Genomic DNA, 27,216 nt, shown 5'->3' with positions numbered 1-27,216 from the left:
TGACAACAGCTAACTCCCAGATGTCGACAGTTAATTCCCAGCTAACCATGTAAATGGACACATAGTATATTTAATATCAGTTTTTAAAATGCTTTGTAATGAACCCTGATTAACAGAAATACTACTGAGCAAATAGGATAGATGATCTGATGTCAAAGCAGCAAATTTTTAGCAATCTTTTTATCCTAAATATCCATACTTGATTTATTATCCAGGGAAAAAAGGTAAATGGAATATGACTATAACTTATCCACTAATTTACTATTGGCTTCGAAATGAGGAACAGAGTTACCGACTGAGAGAAAAGAAGAGAACAGAAACAGATTTAGAAAATATTTAGGGGGCGGCTGCATGGCTCAGTCGGTTAGGCATCCAACTCTTGATTTCGGCTCAGGTCATGATCTTAGGATCATGGGCCCCATATTGGGCTCCATGCTCTCACTTAGGATTCTCTCTCCACCTGCTCTACTCTAGCCCCACCCTTGTGCACTTTCTCTCTCAAAAAAGAAAAAAGAAAAAATATTTAGGAAACATACACATACATACAGCAAGTGCTTGCCTATTCAATTACTTCTCCTTTTTGGGAAAACAAAAATGTCCACTCAATTTACCTCTTATAGGGAAATTTAGCACAGATAATTAAATAAAGATAATTAATTAAAATCAAGTATCCTACCGCTGTTCTAGTTGGGGAAATTTATTTTTCTATCTAACAGCATTATTTTAAGTATCAAATGAACATTAGCTCCCTTTGTACTGAGTCCTGAAGATAAACCTATCTGGCCTTTCTAATTTTGAACAGCATCATGAACAAAATTCAAAATCATACCCTAATCAGAAAACATACTACTCCTGATTCCCTAAAGTTTAAAAGAAGGAAGTCCTAACAGGAGAGACTAATCACATCTATGAACACGTACATAGAAAAGGGAGTATTTCTAAGAAAAAATCTGCAAACTAAGGCTTTCAGTGGATCAAGGAGCAGTACCATACACTTACCATTCCATTTTTTTTATGGTAATAGCTGAGTACTGGGAAGCGTCCTCCATGCCGAAATGCAGCTACCTTTCGAAGAGCTTCATCATCAATGGATTTGGGAACTATGACAATTGGCGGGTAAGAAGGGCAGACAGCAAATTCCTTATTGACATAGCTTAACCTCCATTCACTGGTCTGAAAAACACAAAATACTTCAAAGCTAAGCAAGTATCTCAATGTCACAAAATAATCTGAAAATTTTAAAGGACCTTAGAGATCAACTTCCACACAACGAAGAAGCCATCTCTCAGGAATTTAATGTAAAGATACCTAACCTATACTTGAAGGAGTTCTATTCTTCAGAATCAGCTTCCTGCTATGCTAGGGATCCTCTGTTCCTAGAAAGTGCTTCCTTTTATTGAGCAAAATGAGGCTCCTGTCACTTCCTCTACTGTTTTTACTATGATTTCAGCACATGTTCCTATTTCACATGGCATCCTATTAGCTGACATCATCCCATTCATCCTTTTTGGGTACCTTTTATTTTATTTTATTTTTGGTACTCTTCAGTATAGCAACAGGAAGACTGTAATACTCTAGATAATGCTTAACCAGAACACATGAGAACAGAGCTACTACGTACATCAAATCTCCTGTTCTTTTCTATTATTTAAAAAAAGGAGGGGGGCCTGGGTGGCTCAGGTCATGATCCCAGGGTCCTGGAATGGAGCCCAGCATCTGGCTCTCTGCTCATCAGGGAGCCTGCTTCCCTTCCTCTCTGCCTGCCTCTCTGCCTACTTGTGATCTCTGTCAAATAAATAAATAAAATCTTTTTAAAAAAATAAATAAATAAAATAAAAAAAGGAAAACGTAGAAAGACCGGTAATATCTTTCTTAAGACAATAATGACTTAATACAGGGCGCCTGGGTGGCTCAGTGGGTTAAGCCGCTGCCTTCAGCTCAGGTCATGATCTCAGGGTCCTGGGATCGAGCCCCACATCCGGCTCTCTGCTCAGCGGGGAGCCTGCTTCCTCCTCTCTCTCTGCCTGCCTCTCTGCCTGCTTGTGATCTCTGTCTGTCAAATAAATAAATAAAATCTTTAAAAAAAAATAATGACTTAATACTTAAAAAAAAAGTTATACATAGGAATCAATGAACTCATTTCTAACTCACTACACTAAGTACTAAAAGTATACCATATAAAGTTATCCAATGACAACTTATTTCGAATATTAAAATAAAAACCACTTGAAGACTGTAAAAAGTTGTATATGCAAATTTTGATATATTCTGATAAATCAGAGCTGGCCATGGGTTGCAGTACCAAGAAGATAAAACATACTGGCCATTGGTTGCAGTACCAAGAAGATAAAATTGAAGGATGTTCAACATACTGTAGAGAAAGACATTTAAAAAAAAAAAAAACCCTTTTACATGATACAATATATTTTTAAATTAAACCATTTTTACTTTTCAGTCATTCTCTTTACCAATTTTAAAGACAGTTTCTAAAAGATTTATTATTTAATAAAAGGAATTTACCTGTTTCCTGCTTACCTCCATCTCATAATTCCCCCTTTCCCCAGAGGCAATCATTTTCAACTCTTTTAGCTTTAACTCGAGTTTACCTCCAAATTTCTAAATAATATGATTACATTGTTACTTCTTGATTTTCAAGATTAGGCATTACTTATTGATTTCCTACTCTGGAAAAAGGTATGATCGTCCACTGACCTGCAACACCACTTTCTGGCATATATTAAGTTTACATGCCTAGAGGGCTCTCTACTCTGTCCCACTGGTGTATTTGCAGTAAGTCCCATAGCTTTTAGAATAGACTTGATATTTAGTAGGCTAAGTCTATTCCTCCCTTTTTTTTTTCCCCTCTCCAAGACTAGCTGGGCTCCTCTGAGTTCTCTGCTCCTCTGTGTGGCTTTTATGAAATTTCATGTTAAAAACCACTGCAGTTTTAATAAGACTGCACTGACCCTACGGATTCATTTGAAGACAATTACATCTTTAAAATATTCAATCTCCTTATCCATGAGCATAGTGCCTCTCACCTTTCTAAAGCTTTCTTAATTTTTTCAATAAAGTTGTATAATTTTCTCAATAAAAGCATACTTTTATTTAGTATATTGCATACTTTTCTTTAGTATATTCCTAGAAACCTTTTATTTTTGTTGCGTTTTAGTTCTATGTTTTCAAAGTTGTGGTTGATGGAGAGAAATGCTTATTACAGTTGCAAGATTCTTTCAGCTTCCTGTGTACACAAGCATATAAGCAACAATGACAGTCTTGCTTCTTTCATTCCAATCCTTATACCTTTTATTTTTCCTTCTTGTTTTACTGAACAAGCAAGGAGTAGTGGCTGGTAGGCATCTTGTCTCACTCTTGAACTTAAAGGGAATAATAAAAGATTTGCTCTTTGTATGTTCTTATTTTGGGTAGCTTTATCAGATTTATCAGATAGCACTTATCAGATTATGTAAATTCCCTTCACCTGCATTTCTGATAAGAGCTTTTATCAAGCATAGATGTTTAGTTCTAGCCTACTGTTTTCTTCTATTTTCATTTTATTACACCATTTGTGTAATTTGTCTTTCCTCTCTAATTTTGTGATATTCCCTTTGCCTTACTTACTATTTATAGCTGTACTACAACACATCTAGTAAAGATTCTTTTTTATTGTCTTGCATGGTGTTTACCAGGATACTTTAAGAGCTTGTGACTTTCATTGATTCTGGAGAACTCTTGACCATTACCCATTTGAATAGTGCTCTCTATTATCTTTCTCCTGAACTCCCATTTAATAAATGCTGGATCTTTTCCCTTTATCATCCCTGCATGTATCTAACTTCTCTATCACCTCCCCCAACTTTCTTGTTTCTCTGCTCTGTACTCTGAGCAATTACTTCAGATCTATATTCCAGATCATTAATTTTGTTTCTCATCAGCTACTTAAACCTTACATTAAGTTTTTTCTCTTTTTAATCAACTTTCAGATTATTTGTATGAAAAATAAACTAGGTCCAGTTAGAATGCCCGGTTTCATGAGTCTTGATAGTTGTATACACCCATGAAACTACCACCACAATCCAGATAACAAATATTTCAATCATCTCCCACAAAATCCCATGTGTATTTCTTACAATTTGTATCTTCCCTTCCACATCCCAAACTAGGAAATCACTAATCTGCTTTCAGTCACTATTGGTGTTTACCTAAAAAATCTTTGCCTAATCCAAGGTCATAAAGGTTTTTTCCTATGCTGTCTTCGAGAAGTTTTATAGTTTTAGCTGTTATTTCATCCATGTATAGGTCTTCCTTACACCATACCACATTCTCTTGATTACTGGAGCTTTATATTAAGTTTTAAGATCAAGGAAAAGGTTGAGACGCCTGGGTGGCTCAGTTGGTTAAGCGGCTGCCTTCAGCTCGGGTCATGATCCCAGCATCCTGGGATCGAGTCCCATAGAGGGCTCCTTGCTCAACAGAGAGCCGCTTGTCTGTCTCAGCCTGCCACTCTGTCTGCATGTGTTCGCTCTGGCTCGCTCTCTCTCTGACAAATAAATAAAATCTTTGAAAAAAAAAATCAAGGAAAAGGGGCGCTTGGGTGGCTCAGTGGGTTAAATAAAGCCTCTGCCTTCAGCTCAGGTCATGGTCCCAGGGTCCTGGGATGGAGCCCCCTATCGGGCTCTCTGCTCGGCAGGGAGCCTGCTTCCCTTCCTCTCTCTCTGCCTACTTGTGATCTCTGTCTGTCAAATAAATAAATAAAATCTTTAAAAATAAATAAATAAATAAATAAAACGAAAGCAAGGAAAGTAAACCGTTTATTTTCTTAAAGGTGTTTTGGCTATTCTAGTAATTTTGCAAATCCATATACATTTTAGGATAGTTCTGTCAGTACCAACCCCAAGATAAAACAGCTATTGGAATTGATAGGCTTTTTATTGAATCTATATATCAATCTGGAGGCAACAGTCATCTTTTTAAAAAATTTTTACTTGTTTATTTGACAGAGAAGGAGAGCACAAGCAGTGGGGAGCAGCAGAGGGAGGGAGAGGGAGAAGCAGGCTCCCATTGCGCAAAGAGTGAGACATGGTGCTTGATCCCAGAACCCTGGGAACATGACTTGAGCTGAAGGCAGATGCTTAATTGACTGAGCCACCCAGGTGCCCCAGAGACAATTGTCATCTTAATGAGAGGTCAGCAAACAATAGCCTACAAGCCAAATCCAGCCTACTGCCCATTTTTGTAAGTAAAGTTTTATTGGAACCTAGCACTACCAATTCACTGATGTGTTCTCTATTGCTATTTTCATGCTACAACAGCAGAGTGATGTAGTTGTAACAGAGACTGCATGACCCACAAAGCCTAAAATATTTACTTTGTGGTCCGTTATGTAAGTCAGCCCACTAGTGATCTTAACCATACTGTCTTCTAATCCACAAACATGGTATATCTCTCCATTTATTTAGAGATTCTTTAACTTCTCTCTGAAATGTTTTGTGTTTTTCAGTGTAAAGAATCTGTACTTCTTTTGTTAAATTTATTCCCAACTATTTTATTCATTTTCAGATTGCTTGTTGCCAATACAATTAGTTTTGGTATATTAATATTGATCAACCTTGCTAAACTTGTTTATGAGTTCTAAGTATTTCATTGATTTATACTCTTCTTTTTATTATTTCATTCCTTCCAGTTACTTTGCTCTTTTTTCTCCATACCTTAAGTTGGTGATTTTAGACCTTTCTTCCTTTTTCAATCTAAGCATTTTAAAGCTCTAAGTTTCTCTTTAAACATTGCTTTAGCTGTATTCCACATATTTTATGTTGCATTTTTATTATCATTCAGTTCAAAATATTTTCTAATCTTTATGATTTCATTTCTGACTCCAAGGTTATTACAAGTATTTTGTTTAATTTATAAATATTCTGGGTATTCCTCACATTTATTTTGTTTGTCCCTTCGGTTTTTATTGTTTTTTTTTCTTTCCCACCAGTACTTTAGATTATTTAATTTTTTAGAATTGCATTTTAATATTTGTATTAAATTTTAAATTATGGCTCTTCCCATTTTTAAAAAAGTGATTGCTCTAGGATAGTGGTTCTCAACCAGGGGTGAATTTGCATGGAGGTAACTTTTGTCAATGTGTGGAGACAACCACAGGCAGGGGGAGGAGAATTCTATTGGCATCTGGTGGTGCCAAAGATGCTGCCAAACATCCTACAATGCACATGACAGATTCTCACAACAAGGAATGTAACTGTAAAAGTATATTTATCCAGTCAGCCACCCCACACCCAGTCACCTTTAACATTATAGTTTCCATATATGTCTACATACACTATAAACACCACAAAGGCAATGCTATAATCTTTAAATAGTCATGTATATTTAAAAAAATTTAAAAAAGCCTGTTATAGTTACGTAGGTATTTAGCATTTATTTGCAATATTCTTCAATAATTCTAAATATTCAAGTTTCCCTCATATTGTTTCCCTACAGGCCTCTTGGCAATAAATTCTTAGTTTCCTTTTATCTGAAAATGTTGTCTCACCTTCCTTCTTGAAAGATATTTCACCACATACAAAACTCAAGGTTGGCAGGTTTTGTTCCCTTCAGTACTTTATAGTTTTCTCTTCTGGTCCATGATTTCTGATGAACAGTCCACACTCATTTGATTGTTGTCTCTGTGTATGCAATGTTTCAATTTTAACTGGCAGCTTTCAAGAACTCTTTATTATTTCTCTTTGACAGGTTGACTACGAAGTGCTTTTGTATGTTTTCTGTGCATTTATCCTGTCTGGGGCTTGCTGAACTTTTTGAATTTATAGCAATCCTCAAATTTGGAAAGTTTTTGAACATAATTTTTTTAAAGTATATTTTCTACCTTATTCTCTCTACTCTCTCCTTCTGGTTCTCCAATTACATATATGTTAGACATTCTGATACTGTTACACAGGTCCCTGAGACTCTGCTTATTTTACTAAAACTTATCCTCTCCCTCTTCTTTCTACAAAGTTAGTTCTATTGCTCTAATTCCAAGTTCATTGGTTCTGTTTTTTGTCATCTCTTCTGCTTTTTAGTTCATTCAATGAATTTTTAATTTCAGATATAATTTTCACAAAGTTCTAAAAGTTCCATTTGATTCTTTTTATATTTTCTATCTCTCTGTTGGTATTTCCTACCTTTTCTTCGGTTTTTAAGCATATTTTCCTTTATGAGAAATTGGACAGTTTTTTTTTTTTTAAGATTTTATTTATTTATTTGACAGAGAGAGAGCACAAGTAGGCAGAGAGACAGGCAGAGAGAGAGGAGGAAGCAGGCTCCCGGGTGAGCAGAGAGCCCGATGTGGGGCTCGATCCCAGGACCCTGGGATCATGACCTGAGCCGAAAGCAGAGGCTTTAAGCCACTGAGCCAAGCAGAGGCTTTAACCCACTGAGCCACTCAGGCGCCCCAGAAATTGGACAGTTTTAAGAACTGATTTAAAGTCCTTCTGTGATGGGTGCCTGGGTGGCTCAGTCAGTTGGGCGTCTGCCTTCGGGTCAGGTCATGATCCTAGTGTCCTGGGATCAAGCCCTGACGTTGGGCTCCCTGCTCAGTGGGGAATTCTGCTTCGGCTTCTCCCTTTCCCTCTGCTCTCCATATCCAGCCCCACCCAGCGCCCCCTTGCACACACTGTATCAAACAAATAAAATCTTTAAAAAAAAAGTTCTTGTGTGATACTTTAAACATTTGAGTGAGTCATCTTGGGGTTGGTACTGCCAACTTTTTCCTTCAGAATGGGTCACAATATTTTAGCTCAATTTTAGATTGTATCCTGCAAATGCTGTGTTGTGGAAACTCCGCATTCCGTTATAGTCCTTTGAAGAGACTTAATGTTTTTTTTAGTAGGCAATTAACTTTGTTAGATTTGAATTGCAAACTCCGTTAACACCTGTGGTGCAAGGCAGCTCAGCTCTTGGTTCTGACGGATCTCAGTATGCTCCAAGCACACCTCATTCACAATCAGCCATAGGTTCAAGGTTGTATACCACAGAACCAAGGTTCTCCTTCTTTAGCTCTCTGATGCCCCAAGCCATTCACCTGGTTCCTCCTACTAGACAGAAAGTGGGCTTTCTATGGGAATGTTAGCTGTTCCATGTTATCAATGCCACAACTATGCTGACCTCAAGACAAAGTTCCCCAAATAGGAATTTCGTTCTGTCATTCACTTTCTCTGCATTTTGACCCCCTCCAAAATATGAAGTTTTCTGCTCAATTACCAGAGTTTTCAGGTGGCAGTTTTTTTGTGTTTTATTTATAGTTTGTCACTGATCTCTGCAGGAGGTCTTCTCAGATAGAGGAGTTATTCGATCATAAGCAGAATCTTATTACCTTTTTTATATGTAATTTCAAATAGATTGAAAGAGTACAGATATATCATGTATGACTATTTCAACGAAGTACCTGAAATAATCTTTCATGATATCCTAGAATAAAAGCATGCTTCAAGTAGGAGAAACTCTAGAGATCTTTTTGTTCAACACTTTCATTTTGTAGACATGGAAACTAAGTCCCAAAAAGTCAAGCTGCCAGTAACATATCTGGGATGCAACACAAGATATCCTGATAGCTAGTTTTAGTACTGTCAATACCACACGTCTCTTTTAGACATAATAATGAAGTAGGGACTGGCTAATATTTTAATTAAAAAGTTTTCAGATGAAAAAAAAACAAAAAACACACACAAAAAAAACCTTACTCAAAGAATACTGATTAAGTGACAGGGATGTAACCCGGCAGAGGACTTCTAACGATGTATAGAAACGATATATAGTAAAGAAGGCTTTACTACCCTTTTGACCCATCCTGAATAAATTCACACCTACATTCATTCACTCAACTAATATTTACCCTTTGCCTATCATGTGCTAGCAATACAATAGGAAACCAGAATGATAATGGTTCCAGCCCTTGTAAAGTTTATATCTAGCAGCTTATATTCTAGACCAGGAAAGAGACAACAAAAAATGAATAAGAAGTTTTGCATACTGCTGACTCTCTCCTACTTGAAACTCACTTGTCCCTTGGATTTTCCTCCATTCACCTCTTAAATGGTTCAATCCTTGTCATCCTTTTTACTTTAGATGCTTTCCTTAGGCAATCTCAGTCTCTCCTCATGGTTTCCAAAGAGTATTTGTTGATTACCCTCAGTTTTTCATTTTTAACAAGGACCTCTCAAATAAGCTCCAGACTCTCTCTTATATATATTCAATGATGTACCATACAGGCTCTTTGAACTGCCATCCCCCAAAATGAACTTAACTCATTCCCTTTAAACACATTTCTCTTTCTGTTTTTCTCTTCTCAATGGTATCATCCTAGATGCTACTGCCTGTTTTACCTTTCACCTCCAGTGAGTGGGTCACCAATGCCTTTTAATTCTACTTTTTGAATCTTTGTACACTATATCCAACCATCTTCTGTATATTTTTACAGTAGCTTTTTCAAGCAGTTTCTTAGCATTTTGCAACAGAATTGATTTTCAGTAACACAAATCTAATGTCATTCTCCTTGTGCCTTGTGGATACTTTTGTCAGCACTTATTTCATTGTACTTGATTAATTAAATAACTGTTAGACTTTCAACAAGTAGAAGGAAGGAACCATGCTTTGCTCATCTTTAATTTCCATCATCTAATAATAGTAACTAAATACCTCAAACAAGGCATTAAAGATGTTCTCATTAAATCTGTGGATTGTAAAATTTGCAGGAAAATACCAGAACTTCAAATATACAAACAACTTAAATAATTAGCTAAGCCAAAAAAGAAAATGCCTACTTGGAAAAGTATTGAACCTAAATAAAAATTAGTTAGTAAGTAAATACAATAACAAAAACATAGGGTAGATCCCTTAGTAACACATATGAGAAAATGTATAAATTTTAGTTTATTTCATTATTAACTTAATTCTCAAAAAAGCTAATACAACTTTAAGCTGCCTTAAAGCATCAGTAATAGTTCCAATCTATACCAAGTGGTATGGGTACTATATTTTAAGAGTATAAATGATAAAACTGAAGGCCCTGATGGGACAAGCAACCAGGACAGTGTACGGCCCTGAGGCCACCATTATTAGAAAAAGTTGAAGTAAATATTGATATTTAATCTGCAGGAAAGAAAACTTAATGGGGACATAAGAGTTCCTAATTTGAAGAAGAGTTCATAGTAGAGGAATGAGATAAATTAAATGACACAAGGTAATACCAGAAACATTGGCTCTACGCACAGGGAAACAGAGATCAGCTAAGAATTAGAGCTGACCCCAAATGGGACACCATTGTGTTTTTGCAAATTCTCCCACACTATGATTTCAAGCAGAGGCTAAATGACCACACCATGGATGTTTTTAGCATGGGGGATTTCTGCACAGAACAGGAGACTGATTTGAATGTTGACCTGAAGAATGTAGACTTAGACTGGTTCACTTATGGCACCTAACTCCAAGGTAAATCATGGGTAAGTCCTTTGTACAGATAGTGTTGGCTACCCAAACAAATCATCCAGAATTCTCCCTTCCTGATCACTACATGACTGCCATTTTCCACCTAGGAAATAATTAAGGATTCCTCTAAGCTAACTGTTGGTGGTAGGTGATTATAGCAAAAAAGTATCATGCATTTAAGAATGTTTACTCTGCAGTTTTTAATGCAATAAAAACACTAAATGTAAGTGTAAATACAGGTAGTTATCCGTGAACTACATAAACATGCCCATACAATAAAAAAGTGACCTTCTGTTCCTTTATTACTTTGCTGACATGTACATCTTTATTCTTTAAGTTACATAGTCCCCTGGTCCTTACTTCTTGACCACCACCCCCACCATACCAGGGCCCATTTACATAAGTGTGATGGAAGAAGAAAGAAGTAAAATTGTGAAGAATGAGAAAGAAAACCTGGTTCTAGTGACGTGGTCATAATAGCCCAAATTATAAAAACACAAAAATTATCCCCCGGAAAAAATTGATCTATGTTTCTCTAATGCTGTCTTAGGCACACAGCAGGTTCAACAGACTTTTTGGGATGTCTCAGAACCTAATTACTACATATAAAGTTGTTTCTATGGAGACGCTCTTAAAACAATCAACAATGAACTCAAAACAGGTCAAGACTATTTTCTTGAAGATCTTAATGTTTTACCAATATCATTTGCAAAACTAAAAAAAGTAACATCTGGATCCAGCCAAAATCCACTAGAAGAAAAATCCCTGGAGCTGCAGAACTGAAAACAAACTGTACAAATCTCTGAATGGCAGAAGCTTCAGTACTAACAGCTAACAGAAATTTCTTTCAGGCATGGATAAGCAAACAACACCTTACTAGTCGTCAAAAGGAAGGGATCATTTCACAAGTAAAGTACTGGGTTATTTCTCGTTACACATAAGTTGTCTCAAACGTTACTCACAGCAGAAGAGTAGAGTTCAAACTCTTGCTCAGGAAGGAAAGAATGCCAGCCATCTTCCATCACTTCAAACATGGGCCGATAAAAGAAAGGGTACATCAGAGTGATAGAGTCCAGTGTAGACAATGCCTAGAGCATAAAAAGGAAACAGAAGGAAGAGAAAGGAACTTACCGCAATTTGAAACATCTTCTAACTACCAAATCGGTATTAAATAAATACAGTCTAATAAGGATGCACACCCCATCTACTTCTCCAACATTGTATTTACCACTAGACACAATTATAGTTTACTGAAGCTGATTTCCATACTTTCAGCATCTAACAAGGTACTTGGCACATAGCATATGCTCAGTTAACATTTCGTGAATGAACACAAGAACAAAAAAAGTGTGCGCACCTATTCCAGAAGAAAAATTAATAACTTCTTTTGATACCACTTAACAAAGCCTAATAAAAAAGGTCCAAATATTTCTAGGGATCGGGAAAAAAACAGGATCTGGTTAGAAAAAAGGCCTTGGCTCAAAATTCAGATATCGAGTATATCAACATATGTACATTATTTAAAAATCAGTGTCTGTTAGTTACCATAAATAAAGATGTTACAGCTTGGTGGCCATGTATATTATCTTTATGTTACAGTGACCCATTCTCAAGCTGGGGCAATAACTCTGTGGTTCCCAAATGAGCCTATAATCATCTGAAACACTTGAATTCTGGATAACGCCACCAGGAAAACCTGACTAAATGTGAGGAACAGACAGATGGGACGTCCTCCATCACCTGGCAGTTTCAACCTTCTGACAGGGGACTTATAAAAAACACTTCTACGGTTGGGGAAAAAAGGTACCAAAATCAATTAGCATAATTCAAATTACAGTAATTATGGAGACACTTACCCAGAAGCCCAACATCATGCTAGTTCGCCAAAACTCTCAGAATAAAGCTACCTTCCTCTAGGTCACAGAAAGACCAGATTCACAAAGAATGGGCCCAAGACTTTAAAAGCAGATTAGACATGTAGTTTAGCAGTTTAACAAAACATCTTCATCCAATGTTATTCTTCCATCTGCCCATAAATCATGACACTCTTCCCCCAGAGCTCATAATACAGAAAATATGGAGAAGCATGGCTGTATAATCCACTATCCACTTCTATACAGTCTTTGGCTGCCAATCACACTAAACTGACCACTAAATTGCCAATCACACTAAACTATGTCACATGTGATCTAGGCCAGAGCTGCCGTTGTTCAGTACAAACATTACTGTTTCACTTTTTAAAAATTTTGTTCTTAAGATATTCTTTGCAATATTTTTTAAAAATTTCATCTCTACGGAGGTAAAACTGGCAAATAAAACTTAAGATATTCAAAATGATGATATGATACACTGTGAAAGGACACCCCCCTGGAGTTAATTAACATATCCATCTTCTCACATATTTGCTTTTTGTTGAAAACATTTAAGTTCTACTCTCTTAGAAAATTTCAATTATACAATAATATAGCTTTGTTGACTATAGTTACCATGCATTACATTTGATCCTAAGACATTATTCATCTTATAACTGTACGTTTGTAACTTTTACCAACCTCTCCTTATCTCCCTCAGCCCCTAGCAACCACTTTTCCACTCTCTGTTTCTCTAAGGTTTTTTTAGTATTTAGGATTCCACATATAAGCAGTAACATGCAATATTTGTCTTTCTCTTTCTGGTTTATTTCACTTAGCATAATGCCCTTCAGTTTCACCCTTGTTGTCACAAATATCAGGATTACTGTTTTCTATGGCTGAATAATATTCCATTGATATACAGATAAATATATTTTCTTTATCCATTCATCTGCTGACAGATACTTAAGCTATCTCCATATTTTGGTTATTATGAATAATGCTGCAATGATCAAGGGAGTAAAGATAGCTCTTTGAGATGATTTTGTTTTCTTTGAATATATATCCAGAAGTGGGGCTGCTGGGTCATACAGTAGTTGCACTTTTAATTTCTTGAGGAACCTCCATAGTGTTTTCCATAGTGGCTGGTACAACCACAATTTTAAATGCAAATCAACAGCCACTTTAGTAGGTAATAAGCACTCATATTCTGACTTGTGATCACATATTATGTCACTAGGACTTTTCCTTTAAACACATTAATGCTGAAAGAACTGAAAACATTTCAATTCCAAAAGATAGTGGAAACTACACAGAAAAAAGCTTCATTAGGCTTCCTGTTACATTTTAGAAAACTGAGCACTTGCCAGTTAGTCTTCCAATGGGATTCTATTTGTGGCAGCAGAATATATTAGGGTATATGGATTCTTGATTAGAAAGACTAGCTCAACTGTTTTATATAAGAAATTCACTTGTTACTACCAAGTTTTGTCAAGATGTATAGGGGAGGCGGGAAGGAACTGGATACCAGGAAAAGGCAAGAGACCAAGTTTACAACGTACATTTACTATGTTGTAAAATAATTAATAGATCATTCACTTTCTGAGGTCAAGAATTTCTACATATTCAGTTTCTAAAGTACTTCAGGTACTATATACAGCCAATTAAACAACTGATTAGTGTCAGATGCTAACAAAACTAAGTAAATGCAATCAGAAAGTGGGTAACAGGCTTTGCCCTATATTTCCTCTACCATTATCCTTCACCATAAGCAACTTCACTAACATCCACCAACCAGCTATATTGTAAGTTTTATATAAAAGGGGTAAGAAGAAAAACGTAGACTGATTAGTGAAAATCCAAACCCACAACAGGAAAAAAAAAAAAAAAAAAAGCTCAAATGAAATGAGTCAGTAGTATTCCCCTGCCCAAAGAGCAGGACAGTGTTTCAATTTAACAGCCTAGAAACCACAGAGTGTATTCCTTACCCATGTTCACAAATTTGGCCAAATCAACGTTACTACATCACTTCCAAATGACAAGATAAGCAAGACAAATAGTTCAGCTCATCTTCTCATTTCCTCTAAGTAAAATTTAGCAAAGGCAGAAAGTAAACCAGTTCCATGCCATTTTTCTCAGCACGACAGTTTTTATTTCTCTATTCTTGTTAAAAAAAGCAAACAAGATCCTAATTACAGATTTTTAAACCTTCCTGTCTCCTTTTAGTAGTTAAGCCGATAGCATTCGTTCTGGATACAAAGACCAGATTAGTCACTCAAAGACCAAAGGGGGGAAAAAGTGATGTGTCTATAATTGTCTAGAAATACTATAAACAAAAAGTTAATTGCTGTAATTTAGTGACAATGATTTAAAACAAGGCAATTTAAAATTTGAGTGTAAACCAAAATAGTTTGAATGGGTAAGAAAATGGTGTGAGCTCTTCCATTTAAATATTAAATTATCCAAGCAAAATATCTATTATTTGTTATCTGAACAGATACTCAATACTGTTGTTATGAATATAAAACAAACACACTCTGTCTTAAGCAAACATGACGTAGGGAAAATTAAGACTTACTAAAGACAAACAAAAGACTATAATCATTGGTGATAATCACCTGCTTTATAAAAGAAGTTACTTTTTAGAAAAACCTTATAATATATACACAGAGTGGAGTAGTATTGAGTCTTAAAAGAGAAGGAAATCCCGTCAAATGCTACAAGTGAACCTGGAGGAATAAGTCACACTAAAAACTATTAAAAGTCAATAAAATCTTATTACATTCCTATAACAATGAATCAGGGTGAGGCTTTTCCTGTCAATTTTCAATATGTGAGTCACAGAATATGACCAACTATCTACTAAAAAAACATAAGAGCCACACTGAGTCAGAATATAAGGTTCTTTTTTTATTACTATTTACTTTCATCAGATTTTGCCTCTGAAATATTTACCTCAATGGAACTGGCTATATTCAAACATTCTTCCATTCCAGGAATATCCAACTGAATTATTCGAAAATCTTTACATTTTATGATGATGGTACCCAGTGGTCCCACAAATCTGTAAAAAATTACAAATTATGCTTAAGAACATATATTTCTATCTTTAAACATATGACTATCTCCTTGAAAAGAGAATGTAGTTGTAATTACCATCTATATTCAACTTTCTTCTCCCAAATTAGTCTAATTAAGAAGAGTCAGGACTGTATATTAAAAAATGTGAGCCATAAATTATTTTAAATACATGTACTTAAAATTTTCTGAATTCATAAACTAATTAGTACTAGGCCAATTCATTTAATGAAGATTATTTGGGGCCTTACTTCAAAGAATAGAGAAAAAAAGATCTGTAATTAATATGTTAAATATTTATAGAGCATAGGAAAACACTTTCAGATTTTACTTACTTCCAAGCTTGTAGTAGTTGATTTTAAATATAAGTATCTCTTATTCAGTCTTTAAAAAACTATTAACTTACATTATATATTCTAAATGCCATATCTACTCATAACTTTTGTATCGGTAAATTTTGTACAAATATAATTTTACCTTGATTGCAATTTTTGTCTTCTTTTTATTACTGTTGTTTTGTTTTGTATTTGCTGACAGCTCTGAGTTTTCTTGTGCTTTGCCACTGGTTGGCCCCTTTCTTTTCCATTAATACTTCTGAGTATTCTCTAAACTAGGAATTCTTAGATTGACCAAATACTATTCATTTTACTTACATTTTGCCCAGTTTAGAAAGGCAATTCCTACAGCTACACTTCCTGAGCTCCATCTCAACTGTAAGCACCCCTATGCCTCACATAACTGCATTGTTAATTTGGACAGGCAAACATTATCAGCACGGGTCAAATCCTACTAAAGGTAATTCTACCAGACATCCACAACCTATCAACAATTTGGAATGCCTCTTATCAAATTTATTTGGAAAACTCACACTCTTGGCACTTCTACTTCCAGCAAAGGTATGACAGGAACCATATTTACCCTCCCACCTGAAACAACCAAAATAACTGGACAAAATATACGAAAGAACTATCTTCAAGACACTGGACATCAAGCAACAAAGAACAGATATCTCTGGGAGATGGGAAAAAAGGTGAATCCTACAATTACCCCAGTTTACAGTTTTGAGAGTTTCCAAGCTACAGAAGAGGGAACATGGGTGAAACTGACAGTCTGAGGAAAGCATCTATATTAGAAAGAAAGTTTCATATTTGTGACTTCAGATTCTACTACACTAAAAAAAGAGCAAGTCAAATTCAAAGAAGACATTAAATAAAGATCAGAACCAAAATTGATGAAGTAGAAAAAAGAAAATTATAGGGAATAATAAAAGCAATGATGATTGCTTGAAAATAATAAAAGCAATAAACCACTAGCCAAAGTGATCAGGAAAAAAAAAGTCAGTCTCAATTTACCAATATCAGAAATGAAAGATAAGAATCACTACAGACTGTATAGTATTAAAAAGATAAGGAAATACTAGGAACAACTTTATGCCAATAAATTCAACAAGGTAAATGACATGGACCAATTCCTCAGAAGACACAAACTCAAGAAGAACATAATTAGTTCTATAGCTATTAAATAAACTGCAATTTTCATGAAAATCTTCCCCACCAGAAAACCCTCCAGGCCTAAGTGGCTTACTGATGAATTCTATAAAACATTTTAGGAAAATATAATACCAATTCAAGACAAAGTCTTTCAGAAAGTTGAAGAAGAGACAATTATTTATCAACTCATTCCATGGGGACAGCATTACCCCAATATAAAAAACAAAGACATAAGAAAACTATAGACCAATATCCCTCAGGAACACAGATGCAAAATTTCTAATCAAAATATTAGCAGATTAAATCCAATTAATATATAAAAAGGGTAATACATCATGAACAGTTGGGGTTTATCATTTGAAAATCAAAGCAATTTATCGTATCGCTAAACCGAAAAAGTAAAACTATATAGATAAACATCACAATAGATACTGAAAAAGCATTTGGCAAAATTCAACATCTATTCCTGATCTTAAAAAACAAAAACAAAAAACCCCCACTCTCAGCAAACCAGGAACAGAAAGAAACATCTTCAACCTGATAATAGCATTTACCAAAAGAAAACAAAACCAAAAACAACAAAACAAACCTACCACTAATCAGACTTAATGGTGAAAGACTAAATACTTTTTCACTAGTATCAGGAATAACAGAGATGTTCACTCTCACTGCTTCCATTCAACATTGTACTGATAGTTAATAGCCAGTGTAATGAGGCAAGAAATAAATGGTACCCAAATTGGAAAAGAAGAAATAAAACTGTCTTTAGTGGCAGATGACATGACTGCCTATTTAGAAAAGCTAATGAAAAATACAAAAAAAACTACTGGAATTAAAAAGTGAGGTTAGTAAGGCTGCTGGATACAAATTCAGTACACAAAAATCAATAGTATTTCTATATACTATTGCAACAATTGTTTAAAATATTCAGGACTTGATTTTTATTTAGGATGACAGAGCTGACAGATCAAGAGACGACTGTCATTGGAAAGATAGTTTGTGATTCACAGTTCTCAAAAGGAGGGGGCACGCCATGTTATGCAGGGTGTCAGGAGGCAGATAGTGCAAGAGGAAAGCATGGGCCAGAACTTTTACTGTAAGTTTTCACAGAAAGGAATGGGAAAGGCAGCTGAGCAAGTTTAGGATTAGGTAGTTTGAATAATTCTGTCAGGCTCTGGGTTATACAGATGATTCCTAGTTGTGTGTACTTGGCCCTGGAATAATGCAGGAGAGGAGAAAATAGTAGTCCTGAGTGCAGAAGCCTGATATGAGGAGGCAGATAAGGTTCTGGACTCCAGACTGGCTGGTGTGCATACTAAAGGTGTGCTTGCAGGCAAGTTTCCAGCTATTTGGAGTAAATAGCTAACTCTGAGAGGGTATAGTCCCTCTCCAGGTCTGCAAGGCCTGAAGACTTCTATGGCAATAAATAATACAAAAGCAGTTAGACATTGAAATTTTAAAAATACCATTTGAAAGAGCATCCAAAAATGTGTAATAAATGGGGAAAGTGGGGGAAATCTGTCAAAAGTTGTCTGAAACCTGTAAGTGAAAACTAAAACATACTGTTGAAAGATATTAAACACCTAAATAAAATGAACGGAGAGATATACTTTGTTTATGGGACAGATGACTTAAAGATATCAGATGTCAATTTTGAACAAATTCATTTATCAACAGATTCAACACAATTCCAATAAAAATCATGTAGGCTTTATTTATTTACATATTTATTTTTAGAAATTAACAACCTGATTCTAAAATTCGTACAGAAATACAAATGACCTTAAATAGACAGAAAAATTTTTAATAAGAACATGCCTAGATAGCTAACACTACATAATTTCAACTTACTATGAAGCTACTGTAGGGGCACCTGGGTGGCTCAGTTAGTTAAGCACCTGACTCTTAATTTTGGCTCAGGTCATGATCTCAGTTTATGAAATCAAACCAAGTCAGGCTCTGTGCTCAGCGGGGTGTCTGCTTTTCTCCCTCTACCCGTCCCCACCTTCACGTGCACATGCGCACGTTCTCTCTCTCTCTCTAAAACAAATAAATATTTTTTAAAAACCTACTGTAATTAAGACTGTGGTAATGTAATAGCACCAAGATAAACATATCAATGGGACAGAAAAGAATCTAGAAATATATGGACAAAGGTGCAAAGACGATTTATTGAAGAAGAGGTAAAACAATCAGATATCCATATGCAATATACATACATACATATATGTGTACTATAAACCATATATAAAAACTAACTCAAAATGGATCATATACCTGAAGATAAAACCCAGAACTATAAAACTGCTGGGAGAAAATATGAGCAAAAATCTTTGTGACCTTAGGTTAGGCAAAGATTTCTAAGTTAAGACACCACAACCCCAATCTATAAAAAGAACTAATAAATTGGGCTTCTTCAGAATTTAAATTATTTACTCTTTGAAAGACACTGTTAAAGAGAATGAAAAGGCAAACCAAAGACTGACAGAATATATTTGCAAATCTTATTTGATAAAAGACTTGTATCTAGAATATATTTAAAAACAAAATAAAACAAGGGGCTCCTGGGTGGCTCAGTGGGTTAAGCCTCTGCCTTCAGCTCAGGTCATGATCCCAGGGTCCTGGGATTGAGCCCCGCATCCAGCTCTCTGCTCAGCAGGGAGGCTGCTTCCCCCTCTCTCTCTGCCTGCCTCTCTGCCTACTTATGATCTCTGTCTGTTAAATAAATAAATAAAATCTTTAAAACAAAACAAAACAAAACAAAAACCAAAATGCTCAAAACTCAATAAAGGAAAGTATTTTGGAAAGATAGTGGAGTAGGAAGCACCAAGAATCTGTCTCCCCATCTAGACAACAATTTCACTGGCATGATCTGCTTGATGTGACTATTGTGACTCTAGGGTCTATTAAGGCTTGCAGCAACCAGGGGGAAGACTTGAATGATAAATTCTGGATAAATTCAGCTCTTAGCAAACTAGCAGCTACACACCCTAACCATGTGATGGGCAGCTATGCACATGTTCCTGGAGCAGCCCGGGCACAGCCTGAGGAAGCCAAGCTGGGCAAAGACACTGTCTACTAAGCATCAGAGAAAAAAGATCCTGTCCTCCAGCTATCAGGGATCTGTGCTCTGACTGCTGATTACTGCTTCTGATCACAGCCATGCAAAGCCAGCAGCCATTATTGTTGTGCCTCTCTCTACTGTAAGTTTGTCCCCCAAAAGTAACTTCCAGGGAATTTAAAGGCCGGTCCTCTTTCCCCTCCCAATCCTCATTTCATATTTAACTTTTCTCCTTTCAAAAGACAGACATTAAAGATTAGGACATTCAAAAATAATTACATATATGAGGTAAATGCCCAGGGAAAAGCTCAGAAAAGAGCTACTAGATAACCTTAAATTTATACTTAACGCTGATCCCTGGCATAGAAAAAACTTATAACAACAATAATAATTATAAGTAAATAACTATTATTAGAAAACAAACAAAAACAGCAAACCCTGGAGAAGGGGAAGAATCTGATTTCCAGAGTCAGTCACCTTGTTATTAGATCAAATGTCCAGTGTTCAACAACAAAAAATCACATGGCATACAAATAAGAAAGTATGGGCCACTCAAAGGAAAAAAGTACATCAACTGAAACTTTCCCTGAAAAAGAAAATGGCAGATTTACTCGATAATGATTTTAAAACAATGGTCTTAAAGATGCTCAAAGAACTAAAGGAAGATGTGGAGAAAGTCCCACCATGGTCCCTATTTCTACCACATTCTTAGCAACATTTGGTATAATTGTCTTTTTAAGTTTTGCTAGTCTGATGATGTGAATAGTATCTCTTTGTTTTAATTTGTATTTCTCTAATTACTGATGAGTCTAAGTGTCTCTGTGTAGACTTATTATCAATTCAATTAAATATTTTTTCCTTTCTTGCATTTCTTGACCCACTTTTAAAATTGGGTTTGTTGGGGCGCCTGGGTGGCTCAGTGGGTTGAAGCCTCTGCCTTCGGCTCGGGTCATGATCCCAGGGTCCTGGGATCTAGCCCCGCGTCGGGCTCTCTGTTCAGTGGGGAGCCTGCTTCCCCTTCTCTCTCTCTGCCTGCCTCTGCCTACTTGTGATCTCTGTCTGTCAAATAAATAAATAAAATCTAAAAAAAAAAAAAAATTGGGTTTGTTGTCTTTCTCGTGTTGATTTGCACCAGTTCCTTGTATACTCTCTAGGTTTTAATTTAGACATTGAAGATGTCTTCTCTTAGTCTTTCAACCAATTGTTGACTTTTCTGTGGTGGTCTGTTGAGCAGAAGGCCTTAATTTTAATTCAGAATTCATTATTTTTTAATTTATTATTTGTGCGTTTTTTACTTTATTGTCCTTCCTTATCCCAAGATCACTAGGATATTATCTACGTTTTCTTCTATGTTAGCTTTATAGTTTTACCCTTCACTTTTAGGTCTTTAATTCATTTAGATTCTACATTTGTTTCAAGTGTTTTTTCCAGGTAGCAAGCCAGTTTTCTTAATACCATTTCCTAATACCATGCCTATACCATTCTTGACTGATCCATCATATTTTAAGTGGTTTCATACACGTATAGCTTTCTCTGTGTCCCATAGGTTTTGTGATGTGTTTGTTTCCATTTTTCTCTGTTTTCTAATTTACCATGTGATTTCTTCTTTGATCCCTACGTTGTTTAGTAGTGCATTATTAATTTCCATAGTTTTGTGAATTTTTCAGTTTTCCTTTTGTTTGTAGATTTCTAATTTTATCCCATTGTGTTCAGAGAAGATACTTTGTAAGATATCTATCTTTTTAAATCTGGGATTTTTATTTGTGGCCTAACATATAGTCTGTCCTAGAAAGTGTCTCATATGCTCTTGAGATGAATGTGTATTCTGTTGTTGTTGGGTAGCTAATGTGTATATGTTTGTTATATCTAGTTGGTTTATTGTGTTAAACGTCTATTTACTTATTTATCTTCAGTCGGCTTGTTCTAGCCATTATTGTGAATGGGTATTAAAGTTTCCAACTGTTATTGTAGAGTTGTTTTTTCCTTCAGTTCTGTCAGTTTTTGCTTCATATATTTTGATTGCCTGTAGTTAAGTGTGTAATTATTTATCATGGTTATATCTGCTTGCTGTGTTGAATCTTTTATTTGAATATAATGCCCTTCCTTGTCTCTTATAACCATTTCTTTGATTTAAAGTCTATTTTGTCTGATATTAGTATAGCACCTGCTGTCTTTGGTTACTGTTTGCATGAAATATTTTTTTTCCTATCTTTTCACTTTTAACCCATTTGTGTCTTTGGATCTTGAATATCTTGACTCAAGACAGCATATAGCTGGTTAATATGTTTTTATTCATTCTGCCAATCTCTGTCTTTTGACTGGACAGTTGCCCCGCTTATCCCTCCAACCAGCTTCTGTACACCCCTAGCCTCTGCCCTTGCTCACTGCCCTCCAGACACACTGGCCTCTTCGTTCTTCCCAGTACATGCCAGGCCCATTCCAGTCTTCACAATGGCTGTTCCCTCTGGCTGGAATGCTTTCTTCTGATATTCACATTGCTAGCTTCCCCTCTTCCTTCAGATGTCATTCATTTGTTCATTTATTTTTAAAGATTTTATTTATTTATTTGACAGACATGGAGTGAGTAAACAAAAGAGAGCACAGGCAAGGGGAGTGGCATGCAGAGGGAGAAGCAGGATCCCCACGGAGCAGGCTCCCCAATGTGGGGCTTGATCCCAGAACCCTGGGATCATGACCTGAGCGGAAGGCAGATGCTTCATTTGAGCCATCCAGGTGTCCTAGATATCATTCATTTAAATGTCACTTATCTTTTCTGAAATCCCTTCTAAGAACACTGCCTCCTGGCCTTCTCTATCCTCCCATCTTCCTCTATTTTCCCACCTGGCACCTACAACCTGATGTTGTTATTTACCTATTTGTCGATTTGACTATCTATCCCCTCCACTAGTACACAAGCTCTTTGACCTCCTTAGTCACCACTATACCTGCAGAGCCCAGATGGTGCTAAGCACATAGAAGACAGACGGAAGTATTTCTTGAGAGCAATAATTAAACTTTAAGCTGACCACCTATCTCATGCTCTTTCCATCACATCATGCTGCTTCTGGGAAAAAGAGACATATATACAGTTTGTCATTTCTCCCCTAAGATTAAAAGGTCATGTCTTACATACTTTTTTAAGCCCTACCAGGCTTAGCATATAGTAAATTCTGGGTAAGTATGAAATGAAAGCGTGAAAAGCAACCATGAAATAAGAAAAAGAGAAAAGGGAGTTGGTGGTATGGAGAAACTCTAATTTGTATTCTGTGGCATCACTGATCATTTGGGGGTTAATCCGTCTTATACTTGCTATGTGCCTATCTGCCCAAGTTAGGAGTTTTGAAAGAGATAAAAATTAACCAAATATAAGTCCTGGCTTCAAGGACCTAACATATATGTAAATATTAAAATACAAATTTTAATATATACTTATTAAAAAAGTATAATTAAAGAGTTACAGGATTTCAAGGTGAGGAGAATTACTTCTAGTTGTGGAAATTATCAGAAGAACCCACAAAAGAGAGGGCAGTTAAAATGGTTATACTACATATTGATAAATGAGTAGCAACTGGATGATAGCTTATGAACTAAAAGATAAGAACTATACTTCATTCATCCTGGTGTTCTACATGCCTTACAAAATGTTGAGAATATAATGACATTAAATACATCTTCAACAAACTTGGGAGGAACAAGGCATTCCAGGCAGAAGGAAGAGCATTGGTAAGATACAGACAGGAGAATGCAGGACATAGTGAGCAAAAATAAAAAAGTGAGGATTGGCTAATAGAAAGGGTTCATGAGGGGCTCCTGGGGGACTCAGTTAAGCGTCCGCCTTGGGCTCAAGCCAGGATCCTAGGACGATCCCCAGGTCCTGGGATCTGCCCAGTATCCGGCTCCTTGCTCAGTGGGGAGCCTACTTCTCTCTCTCCCTTCGCACCCCTCACCCCTACTTGTGCTCGCTTTCAAATAAATAAATAAAAATCCTAAAAAAGAAAAAAAAAAAAGATTCATGAAAGGGAATGGCAAACACTAAGGTGGAAAAAATAAGTTAGGGCCAGACATGGAGTAACATGAATGACATAGTAGAAAGTTTATACTCTATTCTGCAGGCCAGGAGAGACGAATGAACACTTTTACACAGGACAAGGTGATCTGAGGAGTCTAGTAGGAGCCCTCCCCCTGAAAAAATAAATAAATCTGTCATCAATTCATCCATACTGTTTCCAATGCTACCACTGGTAAATACTGTCGTTTAAGGCATAACCTCCTTAGGAATCTTCTTAATATCCAAATTCTCCTGAGACATAATTTTTAAGAAGCTGTTGTCATTCTTTTTTTTTTTTAAGATTTTATTTATTTACTTGACAGAGAGAGATCACAAGTAGGCAGAGAGGTAGACGAAGAGAGGGAAGCAGGCTCCCTGCTGAGCAGAGAGCCTGATGCGGGGCTCGATTCCAGGACCCTAAGACCATGACCTGAGCTGAAGGCAGAGGCTTAACCCACTGAGCCACCCAGATGCCCCTGTTGTCATTCATTTATACTTTAGCGTCAACTGGCTAATCAATTCACCTTCTCCTGGTTAGAGTTAAGTACACAGAGCCATTGGGGAAATAAGAATTTTGACTCAGAAGTATAACTTTTTGACTCTGAGACACCACCTTGGAAAGACAGTCTGGAGTGGGGGGCGGGGGTAAGAGGTTAACTATTAATACCTTTGTTTAAGAGCCAGTTCTGTTTTTGCCCCCCCTCCAAGTAGAACTTAGTAAGGATAAAGAGTCTCCCATAGTAGGAAGTATTTAATTGATGGTCCTGAAGGTAAGAAATAAGAAATATGATAAACCATTTTTGAAGGAAAGAAAAAGAAAAAGTTTTGTGGAATTTAGACACTACATACTAAGTTCTTTGAGTTTTCCTCAAAAGAGTCAAGGAAAGGCTTCACCTAAATCATTCAACCACTTTACGGAACTGTGGCGGGCAAGTAATAATCCAAGGAATATGATGGTGCAAGAACAAATGTTTTTTTAAAAAGGTTAAAAATTCACCCAAGTGATGTTATGTACCAATAATGATAATCAGCCTGATAATAACCATACTATAACCCTGGGAATTCCATCCGGATGTAATGGAAATCAAGCATCTCACTGGGATGGTTTTCTGCTTTCTAAAATTCATACCCTCAATCTAGGCCGGAGAAGGCTCATTTTGCTGGCGGGCTAGGCGATGGGGCGCAAGGAAAACACTGAACGCGTGGCCGCAGACGTCCACTTAAAAACCCCCGGGTTCCCGACGGAAAGGAGGTAGAATGGGCACTCACCGCTTGTCAATGGCGTCGATGTTTGAATGGAGGAGCCACAGCTCCTCCGTGTTGTCCTGCCGGGAGGACAGGATCAAGTGGTGACCAGTCAGACACAACGTCCCTTCGACGGCGGGATAGAAAGGCCGGTGCAGCACCACATTGTCCACCCGTGGGGTCTTAATTAGCTCCGCAAACTCCATGTTTCCCCGCGGCCGGAGCCACGGGACTCCGCGAGTCCCGGAGGTCCGAGGCGGTCACAGCGCCGCAGGGCTCGGGAGGAGGATGACCGGGCTCCCGGCAGGCCGGAGGGGTGGGGACGGGGCAGGGAGGCTGGGCCCCGCCCTAGGCTCGGGTGGGCGCGGCGAGGCCTGAGGTCATAGTCACTGGCCACGGGAAGAGGAGGGCTGGGGCTGGAGCAGGCCCCGGCGTCTCTCTCGAACTCCGGGTGCCCCCAGGCCCAGGTCTCGAGCGAAAAGAAAGCTCCGCGACAGGCCCAGTAGCCGCCGCGGCCACCTGGGGACCCGGCCTCGGCTGGGCAGGCTGAAGGGAGAAAGAGGAGGCCGCTTTAGGGCCAGTTTCCAACACCGAGCCGCTGGGGACTCCTGGCGGAAGTAGCGGCTGGGGGCCGGAGACTAAAGCAACTCCGGGCGGAAGCGGTGGAGCTCGAAACTCGGAAGACAGGGAAGTCAGAGCCGGAAGTCATTCTCCTTCCGGAAGAGGGTGCTTCAGGAAAAACAGACCTCCATGGTTTGTGCTCCTACGAGAAAAGAGCCCTTCATTACCATCATGCCCACCGCCGTACTTCCCACCGACTCCAAATAGTCGGTATCAGAAGAGGCCGGGGAAGATGGAACGACGAGTAGAGGTCCTTGTCTGCCTCCCTGCACTTGAGTAGTTATCCCCCCTCCAAGAGCTCTTCACAGCGTGGGGCTGTCGTAAATTGTGAGATGACAAGTGTGGGATCGAAAGAATGATTGTGACCGTAGAGAATCCTCCAGGTGTAAGGGAGAAACCCAGGGCTCAGCACTACAGTCCCAGAGAGCGCCGCGCCAAAGTTCTGTGACCTTGAGCAAGGAAAAGGAAAAGCATGCAAACCCCTATGAGAGAGACCTAGGAAGAAATAACGTACAGTGCACAGAAGAGGAAAAGATTAATCCTGTCTAGTGAGAAAGCTCAAGTGACTTGCTACAGCAATCTGTAGCAGAGATGGACTTCAATCTAAATCTGTGAAATCAAGGTATCAGGGCTTTGACACCACCACACAGCCTCCCCATTAGAAACAGTGCCACTGAACTCCCAGATGCCTAAATTATGTCAGAAATTTTCCTAAATAAGTTCCCTTTGCTTAGTGCTCTCCACTAAACTATTTTTCATTGTAAAATAGAGAATTAGAGGGGAAATGTGCAAGGATTTGAGTCCTGGTCTGCTGTCCTTCCATTAACCTGTGAAATCCCCACCATCTAGTCCAAAGTACAGCTAATAGGCCAAAGTCTGACAGCAATCAAAGACAAAGTAAAATTGTTTAAAAATCTCACCAGATCACCCACCAACGGTGTCCCTGCTTCTGCCCCTGCCCTTCCTAAAATATTCCCTTATTAAAACAAAAACGCTTTATGAGATCGTTACAGCAGAGAGTCTAGCTATATTTGTCTGCAAAAGAAAAAAGGAACCAACAGGGAAGGGAGACTGAGGGAATGGGTTTATAAAGCTATTTTTTAAATTGGAATCTTTGTTGTCCTTCACATTGTGGCTCATTATAACAATTGCCAATTGAGAATTTACTTCCAGAATAAAGAATCAGAGGAAGTTTTATGGAGAAGGAATCATTTGAAACAATGACTTTGAAGGATGAGCAAGATTTATATCCTGAGTGGAATGTAGCCAAGATGTCTTGTCTTAATTTAATGATGTCTACTAGAGGTAGGGGAAAATTCTCCAAAAATTCCATGACCGTTTCTTTAGTTT

The 27,216-nt window shown here is 37.4% G+C and overlaps 1 protein-coding gene across 2 annotated transcripts in view; it reads right to left on the bottom strand.

The window, feature by feature from the left end:
- The window catches only part of MTMR9 (myotubularin related protein 9), a 53,273-nt gene extending 27,111 nt beyond the window's left edge, over positions 1 to 26,162 (bottom strand). Inside the window, exons 1-5 of one of the 2 annotated variants that reach the window (XM_032855736.1) lie at positions 26,034 to 26,162; positions 25,270 to 25,791; positions 15,279 to 15,387; positions 11,436 to 11,561; positions 1,000 to 1,173 (exon numbers count right to left, since the gene is read on the bottom strand). In XM_032855736.1, the coding sequence (XP_032711627.1) occupies positions 1,000 to 1,173; positions 11,436 to 11,561; positions 15,279 to 15,387; positions 25,270 to 25,451 (591 nt within the window). In that variant the 5' untranslated portion in view covers positions 25,452 to 25,791; positions 26,034 to 26,162. Of the gene's footprint in view, positions 1 to 999; positions 1,174 to 11,435; positions 11,562 to 15,278; positions 15,388 to 25,269; positions 25,792 to 26,033 lie in introns of those variants that run through there. The other variant, XM_032855737.1, reaches the window with a different exon arrangement.
- Between the last annotated feature and the right edge of the window lie 1,054 nt (positions 26,163 to 27,216).

Source organism: Lontra canadensis, unplaced genomic scaffold (genome assembly GCF_010015895.1).
Source record: "Lontra canadensis isolate GAN:19392208 unplaced genomic scaffold, GSC_riverotter_1.0 scaffold10, whole genome shotgun sequence".
In the NCBI taxonomy this organism is placed as follows: domain Eukaryota; kingdom Metazoa; phylum Chordata; class Mammalia; order Carnivora; family Mustelidae; genus Lontra; species Lontra canadensis.
This window is presented reverse-complemented; position numbering and strand designations above follow the sequence as displayed.